The sequence below is a fragment of the Neolamprologus brichardi genome, chromosome 3, assembly GCF_056152115.1.
Source record: "Neolamprologus brichardi isolate AB-2024 chromosome 3, ASM5615211v1, whole genome shotgun sequence".
Classification (NCBI taxonomy): domain Eukaryota; kingdom Metazoa; phylum Chordata; class Actinopteri; order Cichliformes; family Cichlidae; genus Neolamprologus; species Neolamprologus brichardi.
Window position 1 is genome coordinate 9,754,694 of NC_142106.1, and position 10,547 is coordinate 9,765,240.

At 42.0% G+C, this 10,547-nt stretch overlaps 2 protein-coding genes across 2 annotated transcripts; both read left to right on the plus strand.

Moving 5' to 3' along the window:
- The first annotated feature begins 2,218 nt into the window (after positions 1–2,218).
- On the plus strand, positions 2,219–3,610 carry LOC148103419 (E3 ubiquitin-protein ligase TRIM35-like). The gene has a single exon (XM_087838724.1). It carries the CDS (start codon positions 2,219–2,221, stop codon positions 3,608–3,610), a length of 1,392 nt encoding a protein of 463 aa, XP_087694850.1.
- Positions 3,611–4,714: 1,104 nt separating this feature from the next.
- Positions 4,715–7,308, plus strand: LOC148103420 (uncharacterized). Its single transcript, XM_087838104.1, has 3 exons — positions 4,715–4,723; positions 5,843–6,575; positions 6,902–7,308. The coding sequence occupies exons 1-3, from the start codon at positions 4,715–4,717 to the stop codon at positions 7,297–7,299; spliced, it is 1,140 nt and encodes a 379-aa protein (XP_087694230.1). The 3' UTR covers positions 7,300–7,308.
- The last annotated feature ends 3,239 nt before the right edge of the window (positions 7,309–10,547 follow it).

Consider the following 10,547-nt stretch of genomic DNA (forward strand, 5'->3'; position numbering starts at 1 on the left):
TTTTTTGATAAGTGAAGTTCACTGAACTGAAAGGAAAATTTGGTTTGATGATGGTTGACATGTTTTCCAAATAGAAGTTTTTCCTCTAGTAAGGAGATACAGGTGCAGCAGAGCATTGCTGGAAGAAATGATCCCAAGGGTGGAATCTCCTGAGAAATCTTCAGAGACCCAGCGAGAAGCAGGGACCATAGCTGACAGCCCAAGCAGGGGTTGAGGTCAAAGGTCATGCTGTTTGGGGACCTACTGGTCATCATGAGAAGATTCTGGAACCACAGCAATGACCATAAAGCTGCATTGGATGGAGAGCTGTGCCACAGGGCTTTCCAGAGGTAATCACGAGGAGATTGTGGACAACAGATGGAGATCTGAAGGATGAGGGGAGCGTTCCAAGCTCCAATCGACCGTGCAGAGAGGAAGTTCAAGGATGGCATCATTATTCTGTGAACAGAAACCAGAAGCTATGGTGGTGACGGGGAATGACTGACAGCAATTTCCTATGAACATCACCTAATGCTGTGTCACTGTGCTATGCATACTTTGACACTCTGAAGAGGGTCTTCCTTTGTGTCATTGTTGTTGTCATTTGCATCATGAACAAGACTGCTGAAGTGACTCAACAGGTGGGGTTATAACAGCAGTAAAAGAATTGAATCCAATACCCTTTCCAAAAAAGGTTTTCTGCAGAGACGAAAGGACAATAGAGGAGTCATAAGTATCCCCCCACAGGAAGAATGCATGAAATGAGGTGATGAGGGTTGATAGAGGCCATAAAACAGGAGTGCTGACAAAGGCCTGCAGCCTTGAAGATAACTGAAAGCCACATTGACAAACAGCAAAACTAACTGGTATGTTTGTTATACCCATGTCTGCATACATTTGGACTCTGGTCATATGGACAGTGATAGAAACAACTGGAAGAGACATTTATGAAGCTCTGAGGAACTCAAACCACTCTGCATGTGTGATTTACACACCTGGAGGAGATGCACCACAAAGCTGGAATGATTTTGCAAATGTTAATTTCTATGTTTGACTATTAACATTCATTTGCTTACTTGGAGGGAACGATGCTCGTCACAGTTCTCTCCCTCATGCACGAGCAACACAAAGAGCTCTGGTGACTTGCGTCTTGTTTTTGCCATTGTAGTAGAATTGTCTTGGCGTTCCAGCAATAGGTCTGTGCTAGATGAACGTATCAGCAACCTTCAAACACGTGTGGAGAATTCATTATTTCTTTGAAAGGTTTTTGACTAAATAACAGAAAAAAGAAAGTAAGAGAAAGAGATGTCAGAGATGAGTGTCAGTAACACAAAAGTAACACTCAGTGTCATGCAGTGACTTTTACACAACCAGATCAGATGAACCAACTCACACTAAAACATGCATTTTGCTGCACTCTTTACACTTATTTCTTTTCTTTCTGCTCTTTTATATATTTTGTAAAACCACAAAAAATATTTTATATCAGCAGCAATTTCTCTCAAACTGCTGCATCACAGCTTTCATGCTCTGACCTGCATGTGAAATGAGAGAAAAGCTCTTTATTAGTAACTTTTACAACTTCTGGCAGGTTAATGTCTGAACTTTGGAGTGAAACACACCCTTAGTTACAAGAAATAACACCACAGTCTGTAACTAAGTGAATGCACCTTAACACCACCTGTGTGTGTGTGACTGCATTACACTCCCACTGCTGGGAACCTGAACAAGAAGCAGAACAAAGTCTGAAATAGAAGCTGACAAACAGCTGCACCACCGAGTGACACTTTATTTTATAAACTTCACAACAGGTTTCATGTTGTGACCTGTGGAGGTGAAAAGACACAAAACCTGTTTTACAGCTTTTGAGCTGCAGGCAGGATTGAAACACACCTTAGTTAAAAGTCAAACAGCAACATTTGTCTCCTCCCCTCACGTCACTCAAATGTGACAAACCAGGAAACAGGAAGTTCTTCGTCCTCAGTAAAGAGAGACGCACAGACGATCAGACTGAGCTCAGACCAAACTAGCAGCTTCCTCTGAGTGAGTCCAGCTACAGGAGAGAAAAGTGGAAAACTCCAACACTGCTGCTTCAAGCTGCTGACGCTCCACACACTGAAGGTGAGTTTGAGCAAAAACACGACTCAAAGGAAGTTTCAGTGAAGGTGGTAGAGGAGGGAGGGGAGCCAGGACTGACTGTACTTCCTGTCTGCTGTTTTCAGCTTCACTCACAGACTCAATGGCTTCCAGATCAGAGGAGGATCTCTGCTGTCCGGTCTGTCAGGAGGTCTTCAGAGATCCTGTTATTCTGTCATGTAGCCACAGCTTCTGTAAAGACTGTCTGAAGAGATGGTGGAGAGAGAGACCAACACACGAGTGTCCAGTTTGTAAGAGAAGATCTTCAAAGGATGAACCACCTTTAAATCTGGCTTTAAGGAACCTGTGTGAGTCGTTCTTACAGGAGAGAGATCAGAGAGCTTCAGAGGCTCTCTGCAGTCTGCACTCTGAGAAACTCAAACTCTTCTGTCTGGACCATCAGCAGCCAGTGTGTCTCGTCTGCTGTGCCTCAGAAAAACACACCAATCACAGATTCAGACCCATCGATGAAGCTGCACAACAACACAAGAAGGAACTTCAGGAAACTCTGGAGCCCTTAAAGAAGAAGTTAAAGGTTTGTGAAGAAGTTCAAGTGAAGTTTGATCAAACAGCAGAACACATTAAGGTCCAGGCCCGACACACAGAGAGGCAGATTAAGGAGCAGTTTAAGAAGCTTCACCAGTTTCTAGCAGAGGAAGAGGAGGCCAGGCTGGCTGCACTGAGGGAGGAAGAGGAGCAGAAGAGTGGGATGATGAAGGAGAAGATGGAGGCTCTGAGCAGAGAGATAGCAGCTCTTTCAGACACAGTCAGAGCCACAGAGGAGGAGCTGAGAGCTGAAGACGTCTCATTCCTGCACAACTACAAGGCTGCAGTGGAAAGAGTCCAGCGCTGCCCCCTGCTGGATGATCCACAGCTGCCCTCAGGAGCTCTGATAGACCAGGCCAAACACCTGGGCAACCTGACCTTCAACATCTGGAACAACATGAAGGACATGGTCTCCTACACTCCTCTCATTCTGGACCCAAACACTGCAAATCCAATCCTCATCCTGTCTGAAGATCTGACCAGTGTGAGACTAGGAGGAGAGAGGCAGCAGCTTCCTGATAATCCAGAGAGGATTGATGGATTAACCTGCTCTGTCCTGGGCTCTGAGGGCTTTAACTCAGGGACTCACAGCTGGGATGTTGATGTTGGAGACAGTAATGAGTGGGTACTGGGTGTGTTAGCAGAGTCTGTGCAGAGGAAGGGAGACATACTGTCTGGATTATGGATAATATTTATCTCTGAAGGTAAATACTACACATGCTCACCATCAGCTAAATCTGCTCTCTCAGTCCAGAAGAAGCTCCAGAGGATCAGAGTGAATCTGGACTGGAACAGAGGAAAGCTGTCGTTCTCTGATCCTGATACTAACACACACATACACACCTTCACACACACTTTCACTCACAGGATGTTTCCATACATTTACACTGGTGTTAAAGTGAAGGTGTGTCCGTTGAAGGTGTCAGTGTCAGTGCAGCAGATGAGTTGAGGATGATGATATTTCTAATGTTGTTTCCTGTCAGTGAATTGAAGCTGTTAAACTGCAGCTGTCCTCCTGCTGCCTCGTTGTTCCAAAGCTCTTTGTTTCTCTTTTAGTTCTCACTGTTTCTTTCTGTTTCTGCTGTCCACCTTTTCACATGGAAAATCATTTCACTGTTTCTCACTGAATGACTCCCCAAACTAGATTTGAAATTCTATCAAGTTTCTAATCATTACAAGTGATTCATGTTTCTATTTGATGTGTAAATGGAGATGATTTCGTTTGCTGGGATATGGACTGACATGTGTTGAATGGGAGGAGCAGTTTGTTGTTGTCTTCTTGTCTGTTTATGACAACAATAAATCTATTGTTGAAACAATGATTCATGTTTAACTCCATATATGAAATGTTTCTGATCTTTGAATTCTGTTTGATTAAAGACTTTCTTCATGACACAAATGAGATTTCAGTGTATTAATAGAACTAAATAAGCTCAGAGTTGAAAGGCTGGAGTATTATGTACGTGCTTCACTGTCAGTATCTTCAGGGGGATTCAAAGGGAAACATCAAACATCAAAGATTTAAAAAATAATAAAGATAATAAACACACAGGTCAAAGGTCAGAGTCACAGGAATTAGGAAACAGTTCAGTTTCTTCCGTTTGAAATGTTTCAGTTTCTTTGCTTGATCAGTTCACACTTCTCTCTGTGAACGACTTCAGTGCTTCGTCCATGACTCCTGAAGGTAAAGGGCCCAAAGAGCCAATCAGCAGCTCTGAAACAGGAAATATGACTCATGGAGAAGTTCACAACAGTTTCAGCTGCCAATTGTACTCATCACCATGGAGACTGATGCATCAAATCTAAATAAAGGCTGGATGGAGGCAGAGTGAGTGTTGTAGATGCTGCATTTTGAAGCCTCAGTGTTTAAATTGTGTCCACAGCCACGTAGACAGAGTGGGTGGATTTGCTTCTAGAAGGACTTTGTTGCAGCTCTACAGCAGGTATTTGTTGTTGGATGACATCACATTCAGCAGTGCTGTGACTGAGCCATAAATATCAGGGCTCAGACGAGGCCCACACATGCGTGTTTGTCGGTACACACAGTTAAGATATGGAACATGTGAACATGAGACATATGAAGAGACTGAACAGATAAAACGTCCTTTATATCCATCAGTGACTTGATGGAGCTTCTTGCTGCAGTGTGTTTGGGTTTGGCTGATAACACTGGTCCTGCATGTTTCCTTCATGCTCTGTGGTAAAAGTGCATCAGTCTGCAGCTCTGTGGTCGTCCTTCTTCTTTTTCTCAGAAACTTCCTGATTTCTTTGATCTCACTGTTTTGCAGAGGTGTTAAGATTAAAAATAAAAACTGTGAAAAGTTGCTGCTATTTATAAATTTATAAAAAGACACCATTTAATGCTTTTAATAAGCTTAAAAGAACAGAATGAAATGTCTCCATCGCTGTAGTGTAATAATATCACAGCACTGTTGCAGTAATTTTAATGTGTTTATTGTACAGAGACTGATTCAGCTGTGGTCTACTCAGCAGTGAGAACTGAAGACGTCCGTTATGGACAAACAACCATCAGAACAAGGAGGCCCAGGTACAGCTGCTCTTTATCTTTGACTGTGGACAGAGACAAGCTAGCTGCTCCCCCTGTTTACAGCCATCATGCTAAGCTAAGCTAACCAAACCACATTGTGACTCAAGCCCAGAGCTCAGACTTCAAAGACATCAAACGTCTCATCTTTCTGTCAAAACACAAAACAAAAAGATTCCTTGTAAAGTTGACCTTTTCCTTAACACTAGGTTTACTAACCTGCGCAAATTTGCGTAACTTCCCTAAACCCAACTCCCCCTAGAATTACTGGCTTTTTTATTTTCTGGTGCAAGTCCCGAGGTGTTAATCACCCCTGCTGAGATTTTCACAGGTCGTCAGCTCGTTTCTCCTCCAGCTTTTGTTGTGCAAACCACCCATTATCCTTGAGGCCTGGCACATTTGCATTTGTTTACTCTGAGTTGCTCAGAATCAAGTCAGGCCAAACCTCTGTGTTACAACTTTCAGAAATGCCTGCCGTATCTATACAAAATATCCCACACATTGACTGACCTGCAAATATAAAAGACACACATTCACACCTCATTGCCATATTACATATGGGTTATATAAACCCATTTAGAGTGAAGTTCATGTAAATTTACCATTCTCTATTTGTTTATCTTCTGACAACGTAAGATTACAAGTGTGCTCCAAAGCTTCCTTTGCCTGTTAGACGTGGGAATGCTGCAGACCATCAGAGACTGTACGGTACATCAAGCCCGCAGAACAGAGCCGGACTGGAATTTGTCAGTTCATGAACTGATGGCATTCATTTCAATCCTGTTTGTAAGAGCAATCATGTGTCCTGTTGGTGCCATTGTGGATTGCTGGTCAGGAGGATTTCTGGTGTCAGTAATCAAAGAGACAATGCCCCGAGATAGATTCATTTCAATTATGCACCTTCGATTTGATGACAGGGACACGCGGGCAGAACGGGTGAAAACAGACAAATTTGCGGCGATCTCAGACATCTGGACACGCTTCAACGAGAACTGTGCTAAGAGTTTCACTCCAGGAGAACACATGACCATAGATGAACAGCTGTTCCCTACCAAGGTTTGTTGTCCATTCACACAGTATATCGCAACCAAGCCAGACAAATTTGGGATCAAGTTCTGGATGACCACGGATTTGGACACCAAATATGTCTGCAGTGCATCTCCTTACTTGGGAAAGGACCCCAGTCATCAGAAGGGAGAGAGGCTGGCAGAGAACGTGGTCATGAAACTGATGGAGCCGTTTTTGGATGATGGGAGAAACGTCACAACGGACAATTTATTTACTTCACTGTCACTGTCACACAGACTGCTGCAGCGCAAAACAACGTTACTGGGCACGGTGAATAAAGTCCGGCGTGAACTTCCTCAACTTGCAAAAGATACTGCAAAGCAAGAGGTATTCTCCACTTCAGTGCTTAGAAGTGGCGGTGTCTCCTTGACAATTTATGAACCTAAAAAAACAAGACTGTGTGTGTTCTAAGTTCCATGCACCAAGACGTGACGATCGGTGACGACAGAAAGAGGAAACCCAACACGATAGCAGACTATAACCACATGAAGGTATGTGAATGTGTGTACAATTTTAAACCAGTGCTACAATGTTTTCTGATGTGTGCTATACAGGCCTATAGAAAAAAACATATACTCATGACTCTCTCTCTGCTTTTACAGTGTGGTGTAGACGTGTTGGACCAAATGGCACGGATGTATTCCGTAAGAGCAGCAACACGCAGGTGGCCAGTAGCGGCTTTCTACAATATGCTGGACCTGGCGGCGGTGAATGCCTACATTTTGTACAAGGCATGTACAGGGTGGACAGGCAAAAGAAGATTGTTTCTGAGTCTTCTAGCTCAGCAACTTTGTTGCCGATTCATGCAGCTCAAGGAAATATTAGCACAGAGGCAGGCTGCTGAAGCTGCTGCAGCTGCTGTGCCAGGGACTATAAAGACAACGCAGTGCCAGGTGCAAGAGAGCTGCAACAGGAATCGCAGCAGGTTTACCTGTGCAACATGTCAGAAATTCACTTGTGCCAAATGCAGGGATGATGGACACTGGGTCTGCAAACGCTGTAAAGTCGGAAATACTTTGAAATAAAAAAGACTTGTGTACCCATATATTGTAAATGTGTGTCTTTTCTATGTAGGTTGTAACACAGAGGTTTTGCCTGCCTTGGATCTGAGTAAACAAATGCCAATGTTGCACAAACACACACACACACACACACACACAGCAAATCTGCATTTATTTGTCCCACAAGTGGAAAATCTGCATTGTCATTGCAAAAAAGTGGACAGTGCAAGACAAAAGCAGCTAAATAAAAACTGTACAAAGAACACGGTATAGAAAGTGCACTATACAAACAATCTGGAAACATAAATATGGATACGTGTATTTAAAAATATTGGTGTATGTATACACACACACACACACACACACATCTATATCTACATATATATATATATATATATATATATATATATATATATATATACATATACATATATATATATATACATATATATATATACACATATATATATATACATATATATATATATACATATATATATATATATATATATATTAGAGATATAGATATATATACATATATATAGATATAGATGTGTGTGTGTGTGTGTATAACTAGACTTTATGCATAATATGTAAGGTGTGGCTATATAAATATATGTACAACTCTGTGTATATGTGTTTATGGGCAGGCATGCGATGTAGTGACAAGGATTGACAAGAACTACCATGGTGTATTGTACGCTGCAAGTAAGGAAGGAAAGTAGCCTTGCAGGGAAGGAAAGACCTGAATCTCTCATGGTTGGGGGTTGGGGGAGGTGTCTTTGCACAACAAAAGCAGGAGAACAATGGAGCTGAAGACCTGTGAAAATCTCAGCGGGGTGCCAAGAGGTGTTAGGGTCGGGGGGGGAATTTACGCAAATCTGCGCAGGCTAGTAAATCTAGTAGTAGGGACTGCAGCAGGGAAAAAAAGGCTCAGTAATTCTAGTGTTAAACTGTCCATTATAGCGTGGTCTTCCTACTTATCTTGACACAATACTCAGTCACGTTGCCTGCTGCAAACTTAACCCTTTAAGACCTACCATAGAACCAAGTCCGCCAGAGCTTATATTATATTTTTACATGCTGTGGAGCCATTTTTGGGAGCATTTCAAGTTGCTATACATCAATACAACCATTATAGCCCAGATTTTAATAATATGTCTGCATTAAGTGCATAGTAATTACATAAATTGCAAAAAAGTGCAATAAACTACAAAAAAATTGAAAATCGTTTTTGTTTTTTTAACATATATTTCTAGTTAGAGAAATTTAAGAGGCTTATCCCTCAAAACTGTAAATACAAAAAAGTTGCACAAAATAGTTTCCCACCACAGGAAATTTATTTTGAGTGTCTTCATAGTTTTATTTTTGAAATACACCAATTTTTATACACTGCAGGAAAAACGAAAATAAATATTATAATGCAAATTTGCAAAAAAGCAGCATATGCATCAAAATAAACTATTTCCAGCAGTGCAATATGAGTCCTAAGCATCCCAGAAACGACACAGAAAGTCATAAAGTCAAACGTAACTTTTAAAAACACCAGTATAGGCTCATGAGGCTATATGGTAAAAAAAAACTACATTTCCGCGAAAATGACATCACTTCCGGTTTCGGACAGGTAATGGCGGACATGCAAAAGTTCGCGCTGACGTCTATTCCAACATAGGAAGTGTTACAAACAGCTGATCGGATCGACAAAGCGTGTTTCTGGAATATTATGTTTTTGTTGCTGCAAGTGCTTTTTATGCAGTTTTTGCAAAGTTATATGTGGAAGGAAACTGTGACCGAGGACAAGCTGATGGCATAAGATGTAAGTACAACTTCTCCAGTTTCATATGCAAAAAAAATTATTGCGCTAGCTCACGTGGTTGCAGAGCTACCGGGATTTAAAAATAGTTACGCAAAACAGAGCGTGCCCGCTCTGACCGGTTTTAAAGGGTTAAAAGAAGTCTGACGAATGAAGTGAAATTGTGCTCTAAGCAGAAGTGATTGTGAGTGTGTCTGAGGTCACGGTGTGTGTGAAAAGGTATCCAGCTGGGGCAGACATGATTCTGCATGTCACCTGCCCAGTGGACAACAAGAAATAAAATAGTTGTGTGGATGACATATGAATGATAATACGAAGAGTGTTTGGTGTTTCTCAGCCTGAAACAGCTGTAATGCTACTTTCTGTTTTGGAGAAAGGACAGTTAAAAAAAAACAGAGAGAGAGATGTGTGTTGTTTTAAGCAGTGATGAGAATAATGAAAATGTGATGTGTGAAATCTCGTTTGTCATCTTTAACACAGGTCAGTCACTCTGAATGAAACACAAGCTCCAGCAGCTCTGCACTCAGGAAACAAACTATATTTACTTATCTTACTTATCTAGCTGTTGAGAATAGATTCCTTAATGTACATCAACGTTAAAGAGAATGTAGTTTGTGATTGCTTGCAACATTATAATATTGTGGTAATGGGTGTAAGGATACAAAATAGAAAATAGGCCTTGGATGGGAACAAAGAACTGAGGTGCAGGGCAGAAGGACAATCAACCCCCACCCCCAGGACAGTAGCAAGAGTTACTGGGGGGTGAGGAGCAGACAAAGGGCAAACGGGCACTACCATAAAAGGAGATGGGGGTCAGGGTGTCAGCACCCTTGGCCACTGTACTAGTGTATTTCCATTGTGGGGGTGTTTACTGTAGGGGGGAGGAGACCAGAGGTTATAACTGTAACTGTTGTGTGGAGTTCTTTAGATCAGCCTTTAGCATAGGACTGCATAGGAATGCAGTGTGCTGATCTCCAGATGCATCTGTAAGAATAATGGGTAATAAAAGGATTGTGTAAAACATGGAAACATCTCAGAGTGATCTCTACCAGGACCAAAAGAATCGCAGAGACCGGCGTTTGTCTCGACAATTTGGTGCCAGTGACCCGGATCTTGGTAGTTGATCTCCATTTGGACCTTGGCTGAAGCGGAATGGACACTGAGGGTATTGCCGGCAAAAAAAACAAGGTAAGCAGAACCTGTTTAATCGAATCTGCATATTGGAAATTAAGCTAAATTTCACCCAAAAGTGTCCTGAACGCAGAAGTCCGTAAATTTTGATAAGAGATGTGTGTAGAACAGAGCTGGTTTCTCTAAAAGTGAGGGTTTGAGGCCCAGAAAGCAGGACTTTCTAAATTCTATTGTCCTTGGATGTGGCTGCCCCTCCTATGAGTTGACGAATTCATAGGCCCAGACGGCGTTTCTGGAGATAGGTTTGAGGCCTGGGGAATTCAGGACC

Excerpts from the sequence above, each read along its gene's own strand:
- LOC148103419 (XM_087838724.1), top strand. The coding sequence starts at position 2,219 with ATGGCTTCCAGATCAGAGGAGGATCTCTGCTGTCCGGTCTGTCAGGAG.
- LOC148103420 (XM_087838104.1), top strand. Across the intron at positions 6,576-6,901 it reads CCGGCGTGAACTTCCTCAAC|TGGCACGGATGTATTCCGTA; the intron begins TTGCAAAAGATA and ends TGTTGGACCAAA.